This window comes from Pantherophis guttatus, chromosome 1 (assembly GCF_059756535.1).
Source record: "Pantherophis guttatus breed Tessera chromosome 1, ASM5975653v1, whole genome shotgun sequence".
Taxonomy (NCBI): Eukaryota; Metazoa; Chordata; class Lepidosauria; order Squamata; family Colubridae; genus Pantherophis; species Pantherophis guttatus.
This window is the reverse complement of record NC_142063.1, coordinates 342,522,471-342,549,191: the sequence shown is the minus strand read 5'-3', so window position 1 is coordinate 342,549,191 and position 26,721 is coordinate 342,522,471. Positions and strand designations below refer to the sequence as shown.

The following is a 26,721-nucleotide window of genomic DNA, read 5'->3' as shown; positions in this document are numbered from 1 at the left end:
ACAGATATGGCTCTGCATGCCACCTGTGGCATGCATGCCATAAGTTCGCCATCATAGTCCTATACCATTTCAGACAAATGGTTACCCAGTCGCCCTCTTGAAAACCTCCACTGATGGAACACCCACAACTTCTGGTGGCAAGCTGTTCCACTGGTTAACTGTTCTCCCTGTCAGGAAATTCTTCCTTAGCTCTAGGTTGGAGCTTTCTTTAATGATTACTTCTTGAGCTGCCCCTCAGGTGCTACGGAGAATAAGTTGACCTTTTCTTTCTGTGACAGCACCCCCCCGCCCCAAATATTGGAAGATTTGTATCATGTCACTCCTAATCCTTCTCTTTTGTTAAGACTAGACTAGACCAGGAAGGGATCTTGGAGGTCTTCAGCCCCCTGTTCAAGCAGGAGAATCTATACCATCTCAGACAAGTGGCTGTCCAGTCTCTTCTTTAAAAAAACTCCTGTGATGGAGCGCTCACGATTTCTGAAGGCATGATTATCTACCTGCTGCCATTTTTCCTAGTGCCATTAGCAGACCCCAACTCTATTTGTAGCACCAATGATCAGGAGTCCATCAAATTGCCTGACGAGGTGGCTCAGTGGCTAAAACACTGAGCTTGTCGATCAGAAAGGTCAGCAGTTCGGCGGTTCGAATCCCTAGTACAGGTCTCCTGCGTGAGCAAGCGGGTTGGACTAGATGACCTCCAAGGTCCCTTCCAACTATGTTATCGTTAAATACTGTTAAATGTCCTTGATGGCCACCCTCAAAGAACATTAAAGGGAGCGTTCCTTTGTTGATGGGTTTTCTTTTGCTTTCTTAGGGTAGCTGATCCTTTAAGAAGCCTCAAATTACTCAAGCGCTAAGAGTTCTGGGGGTGAATTGCAGTCACACGATAACCGAATCCTTTTTTTATGATGATCCTAGCCAGCCTCCAAACCTAATTTCCAGAGATCTGGTTCCACAAAGTGGAATTCCGCTAGAATTTCATGCGTAAAACCTCACTATGGCTTTGAGTACTTCCGTTGCAATGACTATCTGAAGGGCAACGGCATTTTTAAAATATTGACGTCACCAGAGTTCCCTGGTTTAGAAGGAAAGGGAGAGGAGCATGAGAAATTGTTGAACTTATCCACGCCTAAAGATTTTGAAAATCTCAGGAAAACATAGAGTTGAAAGAGATCTTGGAGATCATCAAGTCCAGCCCCCTGCTCCAGCAGGAGACAATGTACCGTTTCAGACAAGTGGTTGTCCAGTCTCTTCTTAAAAGACTCCAGTGATGAAGCACCCACAACTTCTGGTGGCAAGCTGTTCCACTGGTTAATTATCCTCACTGTTAGGAAGTTTCTCCTTAATTCCAAGTTGCTTCTCTCCTTGATTACTTTCCATCCGTTCTTTCTTGTCCTGCCCTCCGGTGCTTTGGAGAATAATTTGACCCCTTCTTCTTTGGGGCAGCCCCTCAAATACTGCTATCGTGTCTCCCCTAGTCCTTCATTTCTTTAGACTAGCCATAGCCAATGTTCCATTCTCTTCCATTCCCCTTGCGTTCTTCAATGAAAAGAAGGACTATCAATTGGAATAGGGCTGGAAGGACCTTGGAAGTCTTCTAGTCCAACCCCCTGCTCAAGCAGGAGACCCTAGACCAGTGATGGCTAACCTTTTTGCCATCGCGTGCCAAAAGCGGTGGGAGCGTGGTGGGGTCACACGCACGCGTGCCCACATCCATAATTCTATGCGCCGTGCTCACCCCGCTTTTGGCACGTGATGGCCCGGTGGGCCTGGTAGGCCCGTTTTTTGCTCTCCTCAAGCTCCAGAGCCTTTCTAGGAGCCTGGGGAGGGCAAAAACGGCCTTCCCCAACCCCCCCAGAGGCCCTCCAGAGGCCGGAAACAGTGTGTTTCCTGACTTCTGGTGGGCCCAGAAGGCCCGAAAATCAGCTGGCTGGCGCACGCATGCGTGCTGGAGCTGAGCTCACGTGCCCACCGATATGGCTTCGCGTGCCACTTGTGGCACCCGTGCCATAGGTTCGCCATCACGGCCCTATACTATTTCAGACAAGTGATTGTCCAGTCTTTTCTTTAAAAACTTCAACTGATTAAGCACCCGCAACTTCTGAAGGCAAGATGTTCCACTAGTTTCTTGTCCTCACTATTTCTCCTCAATTCCAGGTTGCTTCTCTCCTTGATTAGTTTCCACCCATTGCTCCTTGCCCTGCCTTCTGGTGCTTTGGAGAATAATTTGACCCCCTCTTCTTTGTGGCAGTCCCTCAAATAATGAAATATCGCTATCATGTCCCTCAGAATTCTTCTTTTCTTTAGCCTAGCCAGACCCAACACCTGCAGCCCGTTCTTCGTATGGTTTAGTCTCCAGGCCTTTGATCATCTTAGTTGCTCTTCTCTGAACTTTTTCCAAAGTCTTTTTCCAAAGCAGAGATTCACAGTTCCCGTAACGGTTCATCATACAGTGTAGCCTCCAGACCGCGGATCATCTTCACTGCTCTTCTCTGCGCTCTTTCTACGGCCTCAGCAGCTGTCTGGATTGTGGTGACCAGAACTGGATGCGGCATTCCAAATGTGGTCTCACCAGTGCAGTATACAAGAAGTCCTCGACTTATAACCATTCGTTTAGGGACCATTCGAAGTCACAATGGCACTGAAAGAAGTGACTTAGGGCCGTTTTTCACATTTTCACTGTTAACAGTATTCCTCGTGGTCACACGATAAAAATTGGGAGGCTTGGCAAATAAGATCAAAATAAAGCATGAACAGCAAATCGCCGCTTTTTGCTTCGCCGTCGTAATATAAACTTGCCGTTTCTACAAACACCATCTCCGTCTAATCGGTGAAACCCAAAATCAAAGTTTAATTGCAGTTGTTAAGATGAGGAATACCTGGACTACAAAGGCCATTTCCGGAAAAACAGTAACAAGAGTTGGCAAGGTCATCCTTGCCGGTTGGTGGGTGGATGGATGGGAATGATGATTAAAATATATATATATGTCAAGATGGCAATGTAAATGAAAAAGGGGGGGGCAGGGGTTTTATCACATGGCTGTAGTTGCCATCTTGACTTTTCTGACCATCTGTTGGGAACATTCCTGCTGACAACCCTGGAAAACGAATTAGGGTGAGAACGTGTTATCCCCCGCCACCCCCCTGTGCCTTGCCAACATGTTTTCCCCAAATAATCAGATATCTTACCAGCTGTGTATTTATTGGGGTTCTTTCTAAAACGGTCATCGACTAAAATAAGTGCTCCCCAATCGTTTCGGTGGCGAATGCATCTGGAACAGAAAAACACATCAGCTCACAACCTCCGTGATATGCTTTCTTTTTTTTTTTTGGTCAATTTTTTTTATTTTTAAACAAAACCTAAAACAACCATCATCCATTACAATTACAGAAAGTGTGTCTATCGGTTACAATTCTTTTGTGCTTAATCCCATATCCAAAGTTTACAAGTTATTTAATTTCTCTTATTATATCTCTTTGTGTTATTATTCTCATTTAACATTTATTTAACAATGGCATTTATCCCATAAAAAAACCAGTTTCATATATTATACTATTACATTTATTTCATATTTCATACTTCATTTCCATGCTTTATTATCTAGCCATTGATAAAATAAATCCCATTATCATATAATATTGCTTATCTTCCTGTTCTCTAATTTTAAATGTCAATTTACTTATTTCAGCACATTCCATAACTTTCTTGATAACTTCATCTTCCGTAGGTATTTTCTCCTTTTTCCAATTCTTAGCAAATACAATTCTAGCCGCTGTTAAAACATTCACAATTAAATATCTCAGTTCTCTATTATATGTTTCTGGTAAAATCCCTAATAAAAATATCTCTGGTTTAAAGTCAATGTGTTTCTTTGTCATTTTTTCCAACCATCTGTGGATTTTAGTCCAATATCTTTTGGCTTCTACACATGTCCACCACATATGGTAACATGAGTCTGGTCGTGATCTGCTTTCTTAAAACTTTCAGAAAAGGGAACGAATTGGATGTCCCAAAGGTGCTTTTTTTTCAAGAGGCAACTGGACTTTCTGGTTTTTCTTTGAAGGCGTTTTGCTTCTCATCTGAGAAGCTTCTTCAGCTCTGCCTGGATGGTGGGGAAGGGAAGGATTTATACTCCTTGCGGACAGATTGTCATTTGCATTCTTTTAGTGAGTTGTTGAGGCCACTTGAAGGTTTATCTGTGTCCTCAGGATCAACTGAGTAGTGCAAACGGACGTGGAGCCGTCTTGGAACTGCTGAAAAGTTTGTTTTGTAGAAGGCTCCATGCTCATTTGCACTATCGTGATCCTGAGAATAGAGACAAACCTCCAAGTGACCTCAACGACTCTCTAAAAGGATGCAAATGACCAGCAGTCTGCAAGAAATATAAACCCTTCCATTCCCCACCATCTGGTCAGAGCTGAAGAAGCTTCTTGGATGAGAAGCGAAACGTCTTCAAAGAAAACAAGGAAGTCCGGCTGCCTCTTGAAAAAGCACTGTTGGGACAACCGTGATCTGGATGACTGAAAATCTCAACAGACAAGAGAATCGGATACTGGCTTCGGGTCTGGTTTCAGATACAGATAGTCCTCAACTTACAACCTACAACTTACAACCGAAGTTATAATGGCATTGAAAAAAATGACTTAGGACCGTTTTCACACTTATGACTGTTGCAACATCCCCGTGGTCACTTGATCAAAATTCAGATGCTTGGCAACCGGCAGTGTCCCTGGGTCGTGTGATCATCATTTGGGACCTTCTGACAAGCAAAGTCAAGGGGGAAGCCAGATTCACTTAACAACAGAGAAAGAGCCTGGATAGCTCTGCAGACAAGGCACTGTAATTTAACACCAGCTGCCTGCAATTACTGCAAGTTCGAATCTCACCAGATTCAAGGTTGACTCAGCCTTCCATCCTTTCTAAGGTAGGTAAATTGAGGACCCAGTTTGTGGGGGCAATAAGCTGACTTTGTATAAATACACAAAAAGTATGAAGGCTATTGCTTAGCGCACTGTAAGCTGCCCTGAGTCTCCGGAGAAGGGCGGCATATAAATCAAATTAAAAAAACAAAACAAAAACAGTGTTACTAACTTAAAACTCTTTCTCAATGTCCAACTTTCAAAGGCGTACCTTAAAAAACAATGCCACTTAAACTCTTTCGATCTTTATTGTCATAGAAATATCCTTATTTTTTCTATTTTGGATGACTGAGTGCCGGATTGGTCTTAGTGGTTAAGGCACCAGGCTAGAAGGCAGGAGACTGTGAGTTCTAGTCCCACCTTAGGCACGGCAGCCAGATGGGTGACTTTGGGCCAGTCACGCTCACTCAGCCCAATCCATCTCACAGTAGGAGGAGGAAAGAGAATTGGATAGGTTCTCTGCCTTGAGTTATTTATAAAAATCAATAAAGGCGGGATACATACAAACAAGCATCGAAGTGGTTTTGAATTTCAAATGTTAAAAGAGCCATAATGGCACAGTGGTTAGAATGCAGTATTGCAGGCAAACTCTGCTCGCTGCCAGGAGTTCGATCCTGACCGGCTCAAGGTCGACTCAGCCTTCCGTCCTTCCGAGGTGGGTAAAATGAGGACCCAGATTATTGGGGGCAACATTCTGACTCTGTAAATCGCTTAGAGAGGGCTGTAAAGCACCGTGAAGCAGTACATAAGTCTTAGTGCTGTTGTTATTGCAGATTAACTCTGCCCACTGCCAGGATTTCGATCCTGACCGGCTCAAGGTCGACTCAGCCTTCCATCCTTCCGAGGTGGGTAAAATGAGGACCCAGATTGTTGGGAGCAAGAGGCTGACTCTGTAAACCACTTAGAGAGTGCTGTAAAGCACTGCAAAGCTTTAAATACCCTGTTTTCCCGAAAATAAGACCCAAATAAGAAAATAAGTCCTAGCATGATTTTTCAGGATGCTTGTAATATAAGCCCTACCCCAAAAATAAGCCCCAATTAAGATTGTCAGCAGACGGAGGCGTTTAGTACTGTATTTCTCCCAAAATAAGACTAACCGGAAAATAAGCCATAATGTGTCTTTTGGTGCAAAAATTAATGTAAGACCCGGTCTTTATTTTGGGGGAAAGACGGTAACTCTAAGTGCTATTGCTAAAATCAAAGTTCCAAGTTGATAGCAGTGTTTGCTTTAAGGAATGGTCAGCAGAGCTCAAAAAAAGACTTTGAGGATGAAGAGCTGAAGGGATAACCTTCACTGAATAGGTTCACTCACCTGCCAAGGGCTTGGTTCAGAGCTCTGTAGGCCTGGATTTCATACCACTGGCTTCCGGTCAGAAGTCCTCTGGCTTTTGAGTGTTGATCATTGTATTTCCTTTTCAGTTCCACCTGGAGAAATTACAACTACAGTAAAGTTCTCTGCAAAAGATTGATCGTTAACAGAATTCATTTTGTTTTCAACAATACCTATTCCAGCAGGCCGGCCTGGCCTAATTTTCTCCCCTTCTTTTAAATTTTTAAACTGAAATTTTAATTCGTTTTAAATTATTGGGAGTTTTAAATTGTCTCGGGCAAAAATTATTTAATTGGGTTTTAATCATGTTTTAACTTTTGTATTTATGTGTTTTATTTTGTGCCTGTTCACCGCCCTGAGTCCTTCGGGAGTAGGGCGGTATACAAATTTAATAAAATGAAATGAAATGAAAATGAAAAAATACCTGAAACAGAAAAAATGGTACCTCCCCGACGGCAATCCATCTTTGCTGGACTAAATTACAGGTAGTTCTCGACTTATGACCATTCATTTAATGAGCGTTCGAAGTTATGATGCTGCTGAAAAAAGGGACTCAAGACCAGTCCTGGCACTGATGAGTATCGTAGCGTGATGTCGCCTGGTCACATGATCAAAATGTGGTTGCTTAGCAACAGGCGTGTTATTTATTTTATTCATTAAACAAATTTATAGAGGCGGTCCTCAGTACACGGCTGCAACTGAGCCCAAAATTTCTGCTGCCTAAGCAAGACAGGTGCTAAGTGAGTTTTGCTCCATTTTACGACCTTTCTTGCCTCGGTTGTTTAGTGAATCACTGCTGTTGTTGAGTTAGTAACACGGTTGTGAAGTGAATCTGGGTTCCCCATTGACTTGGTTTATCAGGAGGTCACAAACAGGGGATCACGTGACCCCGGGACACACTGCAACCGTCATAAATATGAGTCAGTTGCCAAGCATCTGAATTTTGATCACATCACTATGGGGATGCTGGAAGGATTGTAAGTTTGAACAGTCGTAAATCCCTGCAATTTTGAGCGGTCACTAAGCGAACTGTTGTTGAGGACTACCTATATATTTTACTACAGATAGTCCTTGACTTGCAACCGCTGGTTGAAGTGTCCCGGGGTCATGTGATCTCCTTTTGTGACCTTCTGACAAGCAAAGTCAATGGGGAAGCCAGATTCACTTAATGTGTGTTGCTCACTTAACAACTGCAGTGATTCACTTAACAAATGTGGCAAGAAAGGTCGAAAACAAGGGCAAATCGCACTTACCGTGTTTCCCCAAAAAGAAGACCCTGTCTTATATTTTTTTGAACCCTGAAATAAGCGCTTGGCCTTATTGCCATGCGCTCAAAAGCCCGATTGGGCTTATTATCAGGGGATGTTTTATTTTGGGGAAAAACAGGGTAGCAACAGAAATTTTGGGCTCAATTGTGGCCATATGTCAAGGACTAGCTGCACTACAAATGCGAGAAGGGACTGGAACACACACACAGATCTCTCCTCTTTGCTTAACTGAAAGTAACCCATTCTTTTACTATTGAATTAGTGATTTGTGCTAAGCCCACAACTGAATTACACTCTCACAAATGAAAGCGAATCTACATGTCCCAGGATAATGTTGCAGGATGCAATCTGGGTCGGTCATCGGGACTGAAGGTTTTATCTTCCGAGCTTTCGGACTCGTGCTGGAGCCCATCCTCGGGGAGCTTCTCTCTAGCAGAGTGCGTGATGTTCTGTGTGCAGTATTTATGGTGCCCGTTGGCTTTTTGGATGTTGATTGGGGTGTCATTAGCTGTTGTTTGCTTGTGCCACTCAGCCCTGGCCTTCTAAGTACTTGATAGGCTGGTGGTAAATCAGCACTCCTGGTGACTGACAAGGAGCCTGTTTCCCAGACTTCAATCATTTCCTTGGCTGTTTTTGTCCCTGCTCAGCCAACAATCTTAGTAGCCTACAAAATTGAATGTGCATCCTGGTTTTGTTGCAATATGAGGCTACCAATGAGTTAGGGTCTCCTCGCCTGGTGGCTTGCTCGTCTTCTTGCAATTTGGTAGTTAGCTTCCTCCCTGTCTGTCCTGCATAGTGACAGGGCCAATCCATGCAGGGGATCCGGTAGATTAACATTGGAAGTATCTCAGGACCCAGATTGGATCCTGAATACACCCTGTGTCCATTGACCACTGGAATGACACATACAGGTTGTCCTCTACTTACAACGGTTCACTTAGTGACTGTTCAAAGTTACAAGGGCACTGAAAATAAAAAGATGTCAGCTCAGGTAATCCTCGGCTTAACAACAGTTCGTTTAGTGACAGTTTGAAGTTACAACAGCACTGAAAAAGGTGACTTATGACCATTTTTTCACACTTACAACCATTGCAGCATCCCCATGGTCACGTGATTTACATTCAGATACTTGACAACTGACTCACATTTATGACAGGGTCATATGATCACTATTTGCGATCTTCAGGCAAGCAAAGGCAATGGGGGAAGCCAGATTCACTTCACAACCATGTGACTTACTTAACAACTGCAGTGATTCACTTTAACAAATGCGGCAATGTTAAGGAACATGCACAGAGTAACCCTTGAGTAGCAAGGTTGTGCACATGAGAAACAGCTGAGAGTGATTGTGAATAAGCACTGTCAATACACAAGACACACTGAGTTGTGATATTCTTTTACTTTTAGGAAAAACAAAGCAAAGTCCAATAAACAATCCAGGTCATACACAGATAAAGATAGTTAAATTGTCAATCCAGGGATATTCCAAGAACAAAGTCTTCTTACCAGTTGTTGTAGTCATATGCAATAAAACAGTTCTTTTTAGAGTTGCAACAAGAATAAGTACAGCAGTAAAACAATCAGTAAAACAGTAGAAAAACAACAAGTAGCAACGATCAAGCAGTGATTATGCAGAGAGAACAGGCAGAGAGGAGCAGAGGTCGCAATAATAATGTAATAAGAAAAATAAGCCATGATTCAAGCTTCCTCTTAAGTACATTGGCTACAGAGCTAGCCAATCAGAATACAGTATGATCCAATACAGCATTACAGTCTTAAAGCTATACAATACATTTTGACTGCAAACATGCATTGATCGTTTATATATATATTGCCAACCTAACCAGTTAGGCAATAGCCATTCCCTAATAGGCAAGAAAAATCGTAAAACGGGGCAAAACTCCCTTAACGAATTTCTCACCGAGCAACATAAATTTTGAGCTCAATTGTGGTCGTAGGTTGAGGGCTCCCTGTACATATGTGTGCCATGTGAGCAGAGCACACAATTCAATGGCCTTCTTTGTACCCTCACTTTGCACAGGGCACTGAATTGTATGTGCGTGGGGTGTATTCAGTGGTGGGTTTAGAAAATGCCACTTTGTTCTTTGATTTCTGCCGAGAAATTTTTCACGAACGGGTATGTTCCATTTTAGTAAAAAAAAAAAAAAAAAAAAAAGGGGGGGGGGAGAGGGCTGGGAACAAGAGTGCAACAAATGGTAATTTAGAAAATCATCTTATTTTATCCTGCAAACCTGTTGTTTTGAAAGGGAAGGCACCCAGCCAAACAATGGAAGGTTAATTTCACTGCTCTTTTATTCGGTATTAACCTTTTAAAACTGACAGCTGAAAGGACATGCTTCAAGAGAGAACGCAGCCGACTCCTAACAGCTTCTGACAGGTAACTTTCAACTCTCGTTTAGGTAAAAGAGTCTTTTCTTTTCATGTTATTTTATGTGCCCGTGCCCTTTAAAACAACCTGTCAAATTCACAAATTCAAACTTCACAGGCAGAAAATAAATTCAGTTTGATCTCATAGATCTAATATTGGTTTCTGTCACTCAGAATTTATGAACTCGGGCAAAAGGTTTTTTTCTCCCCAACTCTGTTTTGAAGTTTGTGGAGGGAACCTTTTCATTTTATTTTATTATTCATCTAGAATAAAGCCAGACTAGATGGTGAACAATTTCTAATTCTGAATCAAATATAAAAATTTGCACATTTTTCTGTTTGGCTGTCAACAATGCATTGGTAAAACAATATATCTAGATAAAGGCGGTTAAGTGAATCATTTGAGTTACCATGATTTGTTTAGTGACCACTGTAGCATGCCAACCGTCATGCAATCAATATTCGGGCAGGTGGGGATTGGCATGTATTTACAATGGTTATAGCATCCTGGGGTCATGTGATCGCCATTTGCAACTTTCCCAGCTGGCTTCCGACAAGCAAAATCAATGGGGAAATCTGGATTCACTTAAAAGAACCACGAACCAAGGGAACCAAAGCAAAACTCTGAGGCAGGTAGATTCCTCAAAGAATAGCTTTATTGGATATACTGTATCATATTGGCACAAAGGTCCCGTGTAAAAGTAAAAGTTTGTCACTTTCTCAAAACAGTCACATGGTCCAATCACAGCGCGGTCTGGTTGCCATGTGACATCGCTCCGCCTTCTTCCAACCGGGTGTCCTTGGTTCCCAAGAGAAAATATTTTGTTTTGGCTACAGAATCCCAACTATCTCAAATCCCCTCTCCCTGTCCCTCAGCTCATGTGTGGCAACAGTGAAGCTATCAAAATGGCTTATTTATTTATTTATTGGTTCGATTTATATGCCGCCCTTCTCCGGAGACTCAGGGCGGCTTACAATGCGTTAAGCAATAGCCTTCATACTTTTGTATATACCTGCTTAGTAGGGCTTTCGGCCCCCCCTAAGCGGTGTTCTTTTTTATACAAAGTCAGCTTATTGCCCCCACAATCCGGGTCCTCATTTTACCCACCTCGGAAGGATGGAAGGCTGAGTCAACCTTGAGCCTGGTGAGATTTGAACTCGCAGTAATTGCAGGCAGCTGGCAGCTAAGTGCTACTTAACAGCACTTTAGTCCGCTGCGCCACCAAGGCTCTGGTAAGGGTCAGCTTCAGGGTTGACAAACTGCAGTGATTCACTTTAACTACCACGGCAAAAAAGGTGATAAAACCCGATGTATCTCATTTTACCTTGCTTAGCAGTGGAAATTCTGGTGCCAGTTGTGATTGTAAGTCAAAGACTACCTATGCAGGCTTGCTGAAATGAAAACATCTTCAGAGCCTTACGGAAAGTGCGGAGATCCGGGATCAGCCGTATTCCGGGAGGTAGCTCGTTCTAGAGGGCGGGTGTGCTCCCACAGAGAAGGCTCTCCTCCTGGGGGCCACCAGCCGACATTGCTTGACCGACAGCACCCTGAGGAGGCCCTCTCTGTGAGAGCGTATTGGCCGGTGGGAGGTTATCGGTAGCAGCAGGCGGTCTCGTAAATACCCTGGCCCTAAGCCATGGAGCGCTTTAAAGGTGAGAACCAACACCTTGAAGCACACCCGGAAGACCACCGGGAGCCAGTGCAGCTCGCACAGGAGAGGTGTTATATGGGAGCGCCATGTCGCTCCCGTAATCACCCGCGCGGCCGCATTCTGGACCAGTTGGAGCCTCTGGGTGCTCCTCAAGGGGAGCCCCATGTAGAGAGCGTTACAGTAGTCCATCCATTGTTTCTTGTCCTGCCTTCTGGTGCTTTGGAGACTAATTTGACCCCCTCTTCTTCTTTGTGGCAGTCCATGTCCCCCTTAGTCCTTCTTTTCTCTAGACTAACAGTTCCATATCCAGTACCTAGTTTTCCAAGAGCCCTTCCCATAGACAGGCCTATCATCTAACCACGATTCCTTCCACATGTGGGGTGTTTTTTGGGGGGGGAGGCATGAGCTCTGTTACTAGTGCTTTTAGTGTCTGCCCGCAGGCAGGGTATGTGAAGATTTTTGAGCCACAAATTCTGGAGGAAAAAACACAACCTCCAAATCTCGGCTTCCGCACAACCGTGACGGAGGTTTCCCTGAGCTCTTCGGAGGGCGAGGCGTTTCAACAGGTTAAGACGTCAGTTTAATGCTTCGGCATCCATTTCACTGCATCTCATTTCAACAATTGGGCATCCTCTGGACCTGACAGGACGCATATGTGGAGAAGGCAGGCTCTCTCTGCTGGCGAGCACCCTCCCCCCGCCCCCCCTGACATCGCGCCGTTTTAACCACAGGCTTGACGGGATTAGCGAAAATGTCAAAAGACAGCCCTTCCTTGGCTACCTGTTCAGCCTTGAAAATATACTCGTAGCTATCGGGCGCAGTTGAAAGACAAAGAGATTCAGTGGGAGCGGCAGAAAGCCCGTGGCAAGCCACGTCGTCGTCTTGTCGCTGTCAGAGAAATGAAGCTTTGATCTATCTGGGAGGTCAGGGACGCATCCAAGATGAGATGGAGCCTCACAGCGGAATACCTCTTAACTGCCAGTTTCCTGTAAGGCTGCGTTGAGGGGATCTCGCTTGCTTCCCTCTCTCCCTCCTCCTCCTTCATTCCCATAGCCCTGGTTGCATTTTTATGGAAAGAAGGAAGAGGAAGAAGGGAAGGAAGGAAAAATGGAAAGAAGGAAAAGAAGATAAAAAGAAGATAAAAATGGAACAGAGGGTGGGGAGGGAAGGAAGGAGGGAGGGAAGGAAGGAAGGAAAGGAAGAGGGGAAAGGGAGAAAGAAGGCAGGAAGATAAAAATGGAACAGAGGGTGAGGAGGGAAGGAAGGAAAGGAAGAGGGAAAAAGAAGGATGGAAGGGAGCAAGAGAGGAAGGAAGGAAAAAATGAGGAAAGGAAAAAAAGAAGGAGAAAAGAGGGAGGGAGGAAGCAAAAAATGAGGAAAGAAGGAAAGGGAGAAGGAAAAGGCAGGATGGAAGGAGGAAAGAAAAAAGTGGAAGGAAGAGAGGGAACGAGAGGAAGGAAGGAAGGAAGGAAAAAATGAGAAATGGAAGGAAGGAAGGAAGCGGAAAAGAAGGAGGAAGGAAAGACCAAGGAAGGGAAGAGAAAAGTGAAAGGGAGGGAGGGAGCAAGAGAGGAAGGAAAAATGAAAAAAAGAAAGGAGAAAAAGAAGGAGGGAGGGAGAAAGGAAGGAAAAAAGAGGAGAGAAGGAAAGGGAGAGGTTAAAAAAGGAAGGAGGAAAGATCAAGGAAGGAAAGAGAAAAGTTGGAGGGAGGGAGAGAGGAAGGAAGGAGGGAGAAAAAGAAGAAAGGAAGGAGAAGGGAGGAAGGGAAGGATTGTAAATCATTTTTTGCCCTTCGCTTCTTGGGTAAAGAATGTAAGTAACACAAGGCAGTGAAGACAGCTAATGTTTCTTCCTCCTTTTTTTTGCAGATATAACGCACAAAAAGATGCATCGTGAAAAGGGGAAGTGAGAGAGTTCAGATCTTTGGAAACCCAAAAGGAAATGGGGAATCTGGAAGTGAATGTCCCCCCCCCTCAGCAGATTTTTCTGGGCTAAAGATTGCATTCCCAACCAGAGACCACAAATTGGGGAAGGATGCCTTACGGCCGTGATGGCAAACTTATGGCACATGTGCCACAGCTGGCATGTAGAGCTCTCTCTGCGGGCATGCGAGCCATCACCCAATTCAGCTCCACTGTGCGTGCGCCTCCCGCCAGCCATCTGATTTTTGGGATGCGCAGGGTGTGTGTGCATGTGGGGAGACACACACGCATGCGTGAGGGAGAGGGTTGGGGAAGTGCAGAAACGGGCTCGTTTCCGGCCTCCAGAGCCCAGGGGAGGCTGTTTTCGCCTTCCCGGAGGCTTGGGAAAAGCCTCTGGAGCCTGGGGAGGGTGAAAAATGGGCCTCCCAGAAGTCTGGAAACAGGCTTGTTTCTGGCCTCTGGAGGGCCTCCGGAGCCCAGGAGAGGCCTTTTTCACCCTCCCAGAGGCTTGAGGAAACCCTCCAGAGCCTAGGGACAGCACAAACACACACACCCCTGCCATGGTGCAGGTTGCTAAAATTTTTGAATCCCACCCCTTGTGTGCATGCGCGGGGGGGGGGGGGGGGGCAGGGACGCATGTGCATGGTGTTGTGTGCGCATGCGTGGGGTGCACATTGCATTATAGGTGCCGGCATGTGTACACTTTTGGCACATGGAGAGAAAAAGGTTAGCCATCACTGCCTTACGGCTTTATGTGGCTTATGGCTTCCAACCCAATCGGTTACGACTGCTTCAATCCAATCAACAGCTCAACGGTTGACTTCATCCCAACCCCGAGAAGAAGACAAGGGCAAAGCACTTCCAGAAACGTTGCCCCGAAACCTGCAAGGACTTGTTCGAGTTGTCCTCCTTAAGATTCAAGACTTGATGTCCAAGATAGGTGGACATACACAAACACGATTTAATAGCTCCGTTGATTGTGTGATTCCTAAGGGATTGCAAAATTACACCGTTTATGAAATGGATCCAAACGATCCTGGAATAATTCTTGGATTGTATTCATTGTGTCAGCACTTCAAGCTGCATTTACTCTAGTGCTGACATAAGAAGGCGGAGCGGAGGCGTCTGGAAAGGGACGTTTGACTTTTCACCTACTTATTTTCCCTGGAGATAATATCCCCTAGGAAATGGGATGGGAGGGGGGAAATTCCTTTGAGTGGAGCAGTAGATAGGGGTAGAGTGACTTGGAAGATGGCCAATGAGTGCAGGGGAGTGGGGAACGAAAAGGGAGGGTTTTGGGTCTGGAAGTCAGTGTTGCTACGATGAGTCGTGTTTTGAATGTCGTGCTTAATAAATGGGAGTTTTCTTCAAAGACTTCGTTTGAAATGCAATTTATTTGAGACGACCTCGAAACTTGACACAATATTAATTAGATTTTTTATCCTGCCTTTATTACTTGATAAAGTAACTTGAGGCAGCAAACATACATACAGCCTCTTTCCTATTTTCCCCACAACAACCTTGTGAGGTGGGTTGGAATGAAAGGAAGGGACTGACTTTAAGTCATCCAGCCAGCTTTCATACCTAAGGCGGGACTAGAACTCCCAATCTCCTGGTGATTGCCCAATGTCACCCAACTGGTTGTCATGCCTAAGGCAGGACTAGCACTCAGAGTTTCCTGGTGATTATCCCAAAGTCACTCATCCAGCTTCCATGCGTAAAGTGGGACTAGAACTCATCGTCTCCTGGTGATTATCCCAAAGTCACTCATCCAGCTTCCATGCGTAAAGTGAGACTAGAACTCACCGTCTCCTGGTGATTGGCCCAAAGTCACTCAGATGGCTTTCATGCTAAGATGGGACTAGAATTCCCCATCTCCTGACGATTCGCTCAAAGTCACCAGCTGGCTTTCATGCCTAAAACAGGGCTAGAACTCCCAGTCTCCTGGGGATAGGTCCAAAGTCACCCAGCCAACTTACATGTGTGAAGCAGAACTAGAACTCCCAGTGTCTTGGTGATTGGCCCAAAGTCACCCAGCTGGCTTTTATGTCTAATGCGGGACTAGAATTCCCAGTCTCCTGGTGATTCACCCAAAGTCACCCAACTGGTTGTCTTGCCTAAGGCAGGACTGGAACTCACTGTCTCCTGATTTTTAGGCCAGCACCATAACCACTACGCCAAACTGGCTCTCTTGAATTTAATTGGTTTATTTAAACAATAATTCTTTCTGTTGTTAATTTTTTTTTAAAAAAAAACATCCTCCCACTTAAAAAAACCTAAATAAAAATGAAAATTTATGGGTAACCAAGGGTACCACTCTGAGGACTCAGGCATAGATTATCCTAGAGATGTTTTCTTCTAAATTCTGGAAGCTGATCAAAGCTGATACACGTACAGGTAATGTTCAATTTACGACTACAATTGAGCCCCAAATTTCTGTTGCCGAGTGAGACAGTTGTTAAGTGAGTTTTGCCTCATTTTACAACCTTTTTGCCACCATCGTTAAGCGAATGACTGCGGTTGTTAAGCTAGTAACATGATTGTTGAGTGAATCTGGCTTCCCGGTTGATTTTGCCTCTCAGAAGATCACAAAAGGTGATCACACGATCCCGGGATCCTGCAATCATTGTTAAATACATGCCAGTTGCCAAGCGGCCGAATTTTGATCACGCGACCACGGGGATGCTGCAATTGTCGTAAGGGTGAAAAGGGTCATCCGCCTCTTTTTTCTAGGCGCCATTGTAACTTCGAATGGTCACTAAGTGAACGGCTGTACGTTGAGGACTACTAGTAGTTCAGATTATAAAAATGTAGTGTGCTTTTGGTTTGAACTAACAATTCTGTGCATTCAGGAGATATTTATTCTTTCTCTCTCTTTCTACCTCTTTCTCTGCCTATCCTGCTTAAGCACTGGGTTGGACTAGAAGACTAGAAGGTCCCTTCCAACTCTGTTACTCTCATTCTGTTATTATTTCAATATAGAAATGATGTATTTCTAAAAGCCCATGCTGCTCGGCACTCTAAAAATGATTACAGTGCCCTGCTATAAACAAAATGTAAGATTGGCATGGCACTGTTTCATTACCCAAGTGATAAGGCCTTTTAGGAGCAAAGGTTCAGTCCATTAAATAAATATCAGGGCTAAACCTGTTAAACAGCACAAATCCGAACCATTAAAAAAAAAAAAAACCTTTGCTTCAGTAAAAATAAACACACCGTCTGCCAGACACTCACGCATAAAAGTTTTATCTTTAGCCAAAGCAGCAAACTTTCGACCCATTTAAAATAAAACCACACTACAGTGTGTTGGGGGGGGGGAGAGGGAGGGAGGGGGAAGAGAGAATGTGCAAGAAACATTTTCCATCCACAATTAGCAGGCTGTAAACCAAATTATCAGAACAAGATCATTTTTTACTAGCAAAAGCCTACGAGTGTACCTTTTTTAAAAATATACATATACATACTATCCCTAACCCTAACCAAACCCTAAGTGTAAGTATATGAAAGTATATATATTTCTTTTTCTTTCTTTTTCGTAGGCTTTTATGTGCATATTCTTTCTAGCCAGGTTTTACCTACGTAAGCTGCATAACATCATAGCTTACATAGATAAAACCTGGCTAGAAATAATATGCATATATATATATATATATATATATATATATATATATATATATATACACACATACATATATATATACATACATACATACATATATATACATACATACATACATACATATATATATATATATATATATATATATATATATATATATATATATATATATAAAGCAAAATTGAGGCGGAGGATTGCTAAAAGAACATAGTTTAAAAACAAAACAACAACAACAGCACAACAACTATAGGTGGTTGAAAAACGGCCCTAGATTTGAAGGCATGGCAATTAATTGATTCCTGGTGGAATGAAGGTAAATGGCATTTATCGATTTGATCCAACGATGCTTGGATTATAATTCTTGCTGTTATTCATTTCAAAGAATTCATGCCTCTACCTTTCGTTTCAGCACTAGTTAAGGCTCTTAAAACTTTTTACCTAAGCACACTGAAGAATCTCCTTCATCCCTGCCCCACTTTATCAAAGTTTTTGGGAGAGAACATCCTGCAGTGCGCAGGGGTTGGACTTGATGACTGATGACTGGGGGTTGGGGACCCCCTACCCTACACATCCCATCCCATCCCATCCCATCCCATCCCTCCATCCATCCATTTGATAGGAGTTGAGGTTTTAATGACTATCTATCTGTCTGTCTGTCCTCCCCCCAATCCATCCATCCATCTGTCTGTCTATCTATCTACAGAGCCATGGTGGCACAGTGATTAGAATGCAGTGCTGCAGGCTACTCACTGCTCATTCCAGGAGTTCGATCCAAGGTTCAAGGTTGACTCAGCCTTCCATCTTTCCGAGATCGGTAAACTGAGGACCCAAATTTTGGGCGGCAATGTGCTTACTCTGTAAATTGCTTAAAGAAGGTTGTAAAGCACTGTGAAGCAGTATATAAGTCTAAGTGCTATCTACCTATCTATCTATCTATCCATCCATCCATGCAGTGGTGGGATTCAAAATTTTTTACTACCAGTTCTGTGGCCGCGGCTTGGTGGGCATGGCATGGCTTGGTGGGCGTGGCAGGGGAAGGATACTGCAAAATCTCCATTCCCTTCCAATCAGCTGGGACCCGGGAGGCAGAGAATAGATGGGGGTGGAGCCAGTCAGAGCTGGTATTTACCAGTTCTCCGAACTACTCAAAATTTCCGCTACCAGTTCTCCAGAACTGATCAGAACCTGCTGAATACCACCTCTGCATCCATCCATCCATCCAATCCATCCATCCATCCATCCATCACTAGCACCGATGATGTTACCCAGTTAGGGTAATGAAACATCTGCAAGAAAACAAGCCTGCTCAGAGAGCACCAAGGATCCCCTATCTATCTATCTATCTATCTATCTATCTATCTATCTATCTATCTATCTATCTATCTATCTATCTATCTATCTATCTATCCCATCCATCCACCCACCCACCCACCACAGAGTTTAAAGGCTCAATTCTCAATTCTCCTCCTGCATCCTTCATCCAAGTGGCAAAGGAAACAGGTGTAACATACCATTACAAGCAAGAGAGCCCTTTCCAGGGTTCTCAAACTATGGCACACGGAGGCCTCCGCAACCGAAGTTGTAACACAGAGCACATCCACAACCTCTCCTCAGTTCCCAACCATTCATCATCAGGATCTGGGACACTTCAAAGGGCTGCAAACAAGTCACTCGATTAAAATCAGATGCAAGCCAAACTCTCCTCTGCAGAGTAAATTTACTTCCACTGAACCAGAAGTGGAGGAGGAGGAGGAGGAGGAGGAGGAGGAGGAGGAGGAGAAGAAGAAGAATAAAAATAAATAAAACGGCACCCCCCAGAGGAACAATGTGCATCTGGAACAGCGTCTCTGGAACAGCGTCTAAGGTGAAGTGGTAAGTGTCAGCCGTCCTTCCAAGTCCCCCTGGTGATAACTTTGCTTTTCAAGCCTTCAACATACTTTGACAGTAAAGTAAAGGTCAGTGCTGCTTGTTAAGGACAAGCTGAATACAGGGGGAAAAATCGCACACACATCGTTTTGGAGTTTCCTCCCCTTCCTCTGCAATCCGAAAAGTAATCTTTCCCAAGGTAAAAGGAGAAGTTTCTTCCTTGCACAAATATTTATTATTATTATTATTTTAATTTGATTTATATGCCGCCCTTCTCCGGAGACTCAGGGCGGCTTACAATGCGTTAAGCAATAGCCTTCATCCTTTTGTATATTTATACAAAGTCAGCTTATTGCCCCCACAAACTGGGTCCTCAATTTACCTACCTTAGAAAGGATGGAAGGCTGAGTCAACCTAGAGCCTGGCGAGATTCGAACTTGCAGTAATTGCAAGCAGCTGAATGTTAATAACAGGCTATTAGTCTGCTGCACCACCAGGCTCCCTATTTTATCTAAATAGGCCTATTTAGGAGGAAAGGTCTTTACGGATCCAGGCAATAACCAGGAGATCAGATTCTTTAGTAAAAGAATCTGGATGTAGAAGTGATAGGTGATAGAATTTTTGCCACAATGTAAAAAAGATGTGGAGACTCTAAAACCGTGATGGCGAACCTATGGCACACGTGCCACAGGTGGCATGCAGAGCCATATCAGTGAGCACACGAGCATTGCCCTAGCTCAGCTCCGGCACACATGGTTTTCGGGCCTTCTGGGCCCACCGGAAGTTGGAAAACAGGCGGTTTTCGGCCTCCCCAGGCTCCAAGAAAGCCTCTGGAGCCTGGAGAGGGCGAAAAACGGGCCTACTGGGCCCATTGTGCCATCAAGTGCCAAAAGCGGAGGGAGAGCGGGGGGGTGGGGTGGGTCATGCGTGGAGGGTGGTGGGGTGCATTGAATTAAGGGTGTGGGAACGTACACGCGTGCCCTCCCCCCCGCACTCCCCCGCTTTTGGCACGCGACGGCAAAAAGGTTAGCCATCACTGCTCTAGAAAGAGTGCAGAGAAGAGCAACAATGATGATTAGGGGACTGGAGGCTAAAACATATGAAGAACGGTTGCAGGAACTGGGTAGGTCTAGTTTGATGAAGAGAAGGACCAGGAGGGTGACATAATAGAAATCTTAAAAATACTTGACACTCAAGAAAGAGTGCAGAGAAGAGGCAACCAAGATGATGAGGGGACTGGAGACTAAAACATATGAAGAATGATGGTTGTAGGAATTGGGTATGTCTCGTTTAATGAAAAGGACGGGTTGACATGATAGCAATCTTCAAATATTTAAGACTCTAGAACAGGGGTGTCAAACTCAAGGCCCGGGGGCCAGATCTGGCCTGCGGGGTGCTTAGATCTGGTCCACAGGCCCACCCTGGAAACAGCGATGCACCGGCCCGCGGTGCTTCTGCCAGCGAAAACAGAGCTCAGGAGGGCTGCGTGAGGCCCGCCTGGGCTCCATTTTTGGCAGTGACAGCCTCCTGCAGCCCTCTGCCAGCCAAAGTGGAGCCCGGGGAGGGTGCAGTTCCGTTTTCGCTGGCAGAGTCACTGCGGGAGCCCATCAGGGCCAAAAATGGAGCTGTCAGGTTTCGATGTCATCTCAAATAAATTGCACTCCCAAACAATTAATCTTTGCTGAAATATTCCATTTAGTGAGTACGACAGATCTGGCCCCGACTTCGTCGTAGCCGATACTAACCCTCTGACCCCCAAACCCTTCCCTTTCCGTTCCTCAATTCTTATCTTCTCATTGGCCATCTTCCAAGTCAGTCTCCCCAGCTTCTGACCTCACCCCACAGGAATGTCCCCCCTCCCATCCCATCTCCTAGGGGATATTATCTACAGAGAAAATAAGTAGGTGAAAAGTCAAGCCTCGTCTCCTCCTTTTTATGGCAGCATCAGAATGTTGACAGGAGCCTGGGCAGACCTCGCGTGGTATCCCCGAGCTTCGTTTTTGCTGGCAGAGGGCTACAGGAGGCCGTCTCAGCCGAAAATGGAGCCTCGATGAGTAACATTGCCCATCCTGGCCACACACCCCGGGCCCCCAAGGTCAAACACGACCCTGATGCAGCCCTCAATGAAACTGAGTTTGACAGCCCTTCTCTAGAAAGAGTGCAGAGAAGAGCAACCATGATGATTAGGGGACTGGAGGCTAAAATATACAAAGAACGGTTGCAGGAATTAAATATGTCCAATCTAGTGAAAGGAAGGACTAGGGGTGATATGATAGCATGCCAATATCTAAGGTTCTGTCACAGAGAAGAGGGGGACAACCTATTCCCCAAAGCACCTCAGGAGAAGAAGTAACGGGAGGAAGATCACTAAAGAGAGAAACAACTTGGAATTAAGGAGAAACTTCCTAACCGTGAGGACAATTAACCAGTGGAACAGCTTGCCACCAGAAGTTGTGGGTGCTTCATCACTGGAGGTTTTTAAGAAGAGACTGGACAGTCACTGGTCTGAGATTGTATAGGTTCTCCTGCTTCAGCAGGGGGTTGGACTAGAAGACCTCCAAGGTCCCTTCCAATTCTGTTATTCTACTTTCTTGCAAAGGTAGTCTATTCTAGTAAAATGGCAAACAGTTTCCAGCACCCCTGGCTGGCAACATCCTTTAAAGATCTATACGTGATTCCAATCTTTACAAAATCAGCAAGGATGGTGCAGGTTTAGATCATAAAAGACTATTTTAAGTGCAGGTCACATGATGAAAATTTGGGCGCTTGGCAACTGGCACGTATTTGTGACGGCTGCGGTATCCTGGACTCGTGTTGTTGCAGGAATAATGGGACTCAGACCTCGGAATCAAAAGGAGTTGTATTTATTTGCGCAAAAGGTTCAGAGCAATAAAGCCGTAGCAACATCTGACCCCCCCTCTTACGGAACAACAAGCACTTATATACTTATCAAAAGCAGCAAAATGCGGAAATATAGCATATCAGCGTTGATTGGTTATATTATTTATAGCCACCTGTTGCTCTGTTAAAAGAAGCTAAACATCTTATTCCCCCTTCATACAGAATGAGGTCACAGGTGTCTTGCAGGAAGTACCTAAGTTTCCAGCAGCTCGTTGAATAACTTTCTTTCTTTTACTTTTATTAAATTTCTATACCGCCCTACTCCCGAAGGACTCAGGGCGGTGAACAGCCACAGAGTAAAACACATAAATACAAAAATTTAAAATAGAATAAAAACGAATTAAATAATTCGGCTGAACAAATTTAAAATACCCCATAATTTAAAACAAATTAAAATTTTCATTTAAAAAGGGGAGAAGATTTAGGCCAGGCCACTGTGAACTTTGAAAACGGGGCGAAAGTCGCTGAACAAATGTCTCGCTTAACAACATAAATTTTGAGCTCCATTGTGGTCATAAATTGAGGACTACAGTACCTGAACACCACAAGTGACTTTAAGGTCCTTTAACCTACCTGAAGGTCCTTCAAGTTTGGAAACGGGATTCCAATGGTGAGAACCGCCCGGGCGTTGTCATCGGAGAAATCCAGACCTTCACTGACTTTGCCTCTGCACACAGCAATAAGCAGCGCTCCGTCTGAAGCAAAAGAACACAGCCATCTTAACATCATCCAGGTAGTCCTCGATTTACAACCACTCCCTTTAGTGACCCTTTGAAGTCACAACAGCAGTGAAAAAAGTGACCTACGGCCGTTCACACTTAAGAATGGGGCACTGTCCCCCACGGTCACATGATTAAAATTCCAGACGCTTGGCAACTGACGCGTATTTATGACTGTTGCACTGTCCCAGGGTCTCGCGATCACCATTTGCGAGTTTCCCACGGGTCTTTTAACAAGCAAAGTAAATGGGGGAAGCTGATGCTGCTTTTGCAAGCCTTCCTGCTTCGGCAGAGAGTGGTGAGGACAGCAGAAAAGGCCACTGGCAGTTCACTTCCTTTCTATCCAAGACAGGGCACGTAAGCGATGCTTGCGTGGGTCCGCGGGATTGTCTGGCACCCTACACATCCTCTTGACGACCGATTTTCCTTGCTACTCTCTGGGAGGGGGCTTTGTTGGTATCCGAAGCAGAACATCCAGATCAGGGGTGGCCTGTTGGGGGCTTCGGGAGAACTTCTAGCTAAGACTCTGGGCAGTTCGGAGAACCCCCAAATCCCACTCCTGACTGGCCCCGCTCACCCTGCTCTGCCCCTCCCAGGAGTCCCGACGTGGCCCATTTTGGATGTAAAGTAAGTGCAGGGCGCGTGCGGAGACTCGGGGAGGGTGATAAAGTTCAGGAAGGCTGTAAACAGGCCCGTTTCCGGCCTCCACAGCTTGAGGAGGCTCTTTTCGCCCTCCCAGAGGCTCGAAGAAAGCCTCCGGAGCCCGGGTAGGGCAAAAACGCCGCCCCCACCCCCCGCCGTGGTGCAGGAGGCTGACTAGGCCACGCCCACCATGGGCACACCCACCCAGCAACCAGGCAGAGAACCCCTTGCTAAAATTTTTGAAGCCCACCCCGATCCAGATTCATTCAGTTTTCTTTTGTTCCGTATAGCATCAATCTTGTGAACTCTCAAGTTTCCTTTCTGCTATGTATTCAAATGTACAGTGATTTCATATATGTATGTGTGTGTGTATGTGTGTAGAAATGTTAATATAATAAATATAAATATAACATAATGCATGTGTGTGTATGTGTGTGTACGTATGTATATGGTGTCACAGTGGTTAGGATGCAGTACTGCAGGCTACTTCTGCTGACTGCCAGCAGTTCAACAGTTCGATTCTCACGGGCTCAAGGTTGACTCAGCCTTCCGTCCTTCTGAGGTCAGTAAACTGAGGACCCAGATTGTTGGGGGCCATAGGCTGACTCTGTAAACCGCTTAGAGAGGGCTGCAAAGCCTTGTGAAGTGGTATATCAGTCTAAGTGCTAATAATGCTAGTCCTATAGCATGTGTATATGGATGTTATGCACTTGTATGGATTGATATATACTTTCTTTTGAGAGCAGGCAACAGAATTTCATTTTTAATGTGTGCCAGAGTGCTCATAGTAGAAAGTGACAATAAAGGTTATCTTACCTTATCACCTCACCTCACCTACCATGTGCTTTACTTAACAACATTGGTGATCCACTCAACAACACTGGCAAAAAGGTCGTAAAATCGGGTACAACTTGCATAGTAACGGAGATTTCGGTTCTAACTTTGATCGTAAGTTGAGGATCACCTTTAATATTGTGGAATCTTGTTCCAGTCAACCTTTATCCGGACCAAAGCTCAAACTTTCTGCATTTTTTTACTTACCTTTGCCATTTTGAGACTTGATGGCATCGGAGTATATTTGAAGCAGCTCATCAAAATCAGCTTTGTCGCCTCCTTTGGGTTCCACGATGACTATTTTAATCAGCTCAAGCTTCTCCCACAAGCTCGTGTGCAGCCAGCGATCCTTCAGTTTATCTAGCATCTCCACAGAGGATCCAAAAAGAAAACCACGGGATTATAAACCAAACAAGAAAAGAAAGGGATACAGGCAGTCCTCGACTTACAACCATTCCTTTAGTGAAAGGTTCAAAGTGACACCGGCACTGAAAAAAAAAGCTATCTATGACCGTTTTTCACACTTATGACCATGGCAGCATCTCTGTGGTCACATGATTTTTAAAAAGTGGACGATCACTTGAATATGAGCCAGGAGTATGCAGCAGCAGCCATAGTCTGTATGTATAAATGTGTATAAATGTTTATACAATCTCTGTTTATACAATCCAGGATTATACAATCCTGGATTGTATAAACAGAGGCATAGAATCAAGATCACGTGAAGTATTAGTACCACTTTATAAAACATTAATAAGGCCACACCTGGAATACTGCAACTAATTTTAGTCACCATGCTACCAAAAAAAAAAAAAAGGTTGAAACTTTGGAAAAAGTTCAGAGAAGATCAACTAAGATGATCAAAGGCCTGGGGACTAAAACGTATGAAGAACGGCTGCAGGATTTGGGTTTGGTTAGTCTAAAAAAAAGAAGAATTAGGGGTGACATGATAGCAGACTTCCAGTATTTGAGGGGCTGCCACAAAGAAGAGGGGGTCAAATTACTCTCCAAAACACCAGAGGACAGGACAAGAAACAATGGACAGTGGGTTGGGCAGAGAGAAAGCGATTGCCCGTAAGATCACCCAGTCGGCTTTCATGCCTAAGGCAGAACTAGAACTCACTGTCTCCTGGTGACAGGACACCATGCCGGCTTTCATGCCTAAGGCAGAAGTAGAACTAGAAATGGTATAGGGCAGTGATGGCTAATCTTTTTGTCATTGCGTGCCGAGAGCTCGTCCATGCGCCCACACTGCAATGCGACTGCGACCCTCCCTGTGTGCCCTGGCCCCCCGTGCATGTGCCCTGCCCCCCCCCCACCCATTTTTGGCTTCCAGGTTGGTGCAGGAGGCCTTCCAGGCCCAAAACGTGGTGCAGGGGAGTGCATGCCCCCCATGCATGCACGGCAGAGACCTGAAGACCAGCTGGCTGGCAGGAGGTACACGGGCATGCGTGGTGGAGCTGGGCTAGGGCAACGGCTGGCGTGCCTGCAGAGAGGCTCTGCGTGTCACCTGTGGCACGCGTGCCATAGGTTCGCCATCACAGGTATAGGGTTTCCTGCCTGAGCAGGGGGTTGGACTAGAAGACCTCCAAGGTCCCTTCTGTTATTCTATTCTATTCTATTCCGTTCCGTTCCGTTCCGTTCCGTTCCATTCCTCCCATCTCCTGGCTACTAGCCCAAGGTCACCCAGCCGGCTTTCATACCTAAGACGCAACTAGAACTCCCCATCTCCTGGTGACTGACCCAAGGTCTCCCTGCTGGCTTTTATGCCTAAAGCCGGGCTAGAGCTGACGGTCTCCCACTTTGTAGTCTGGTGTCTTAACCACTAGACCAAACTGTCTCTTATATATACAGTACATAAAACAAGTGGGAGCATGGTTGCTAAATTCTAACAAGCTCTATACATGCAGTGGATTGGATACGTAAATCCCACGCATTTCAATATATTTATAAATCTTATAGACTTAGCTACATATATCAATATATCCATGCTGTTGTTGTGACCGAGGCTTACTGAGTCATTACAAGACACAATTAGTCCCAAACAAACCCATTTTATTGTAACAGCTGAGAATTACGTTCATTCCCAGCTGAGTCCCAACTAGTAGCAAAACAAGTCCTTCGGAAGAAGTCCTTCGGGATAATCACCAACCTTTATCTTCTTTGACACCCTGCCAAAGGCCTTACTTGGCAAAGCCCCACAAAGTTCTGAAACAAACAAGAGATGCCGACTGGAAACAGAGTTAGCAACGTTGCTTTCCTGTAAAAAGGCCCAAGTGCCTTTGTTTCTCTTTTAAGCCTTATGAGAGGGGCCAATCATCTCCTAGCTTTACTCCCGAGTCGTCCCTTTTGCTTTAGCTGCTCTTGCCTTCTGGCAGCTCTGCACATGCATGCACTAGGAACAGGCCCCTCCGGTTTCTCTGCCTCTCTGCTGTCCGACTCTGGGGGCTCCGGAATCCACGCATCACTCCCAGATGGCCCTGGCCCCATCTCTGCCTCCGACACAGAGCCCTCGCCGGACCTTCCCCAGACTCCAGGACTGGCCCATGTTCCTTCCCAGCCTCCTCACTGTCCGACTCTGCTGCCAGCTCCGCAGGCTGCTGGCGGACCACAACAGCTGTTATGACTAAACCCGGATCCAACCCATATTTACCAGACAC

At 45.1% G+C, this 26,721-nt stretch overlaps 1 protein-coding gene across 3 annotated transcripts in view; it reads right to left on the bottom strand.

Moving 5' to 3' along the window:
• The window catches only part of BRIP1 (BRCA1 interacting DNA helicase 1), a 126,605-nt gene that overhangs the window by 14,897 nt on the left and 84,987 nt on the right, over positions 1–26,721 (bottom strand). For all 3 annotated transcript variants that reach the window (XM_060693237.2, XM_087890098.1, XM_087890101.1), the window contains 4 exons: positions 24,269–24,428; positions 22,440–22,561; positions 6,233–6,345; positions 3,190–3,272 (listed from right to left, as the gene is read on the bottom strand). In XM_060693237.2, coding sequence (XP_060549220.2) covers positions 3,190–3,272; positions 6,233–6,345; positions 22,440–22,561; positions 24,269–24,428 — 478 coding nt within the window. The remainder of the gene's footprint in view (positions 1–3,189; positions 3,273–6,232; positions 6,346–22,439; positions 22,562–24,268; positions 24,429–26,721) is intronic.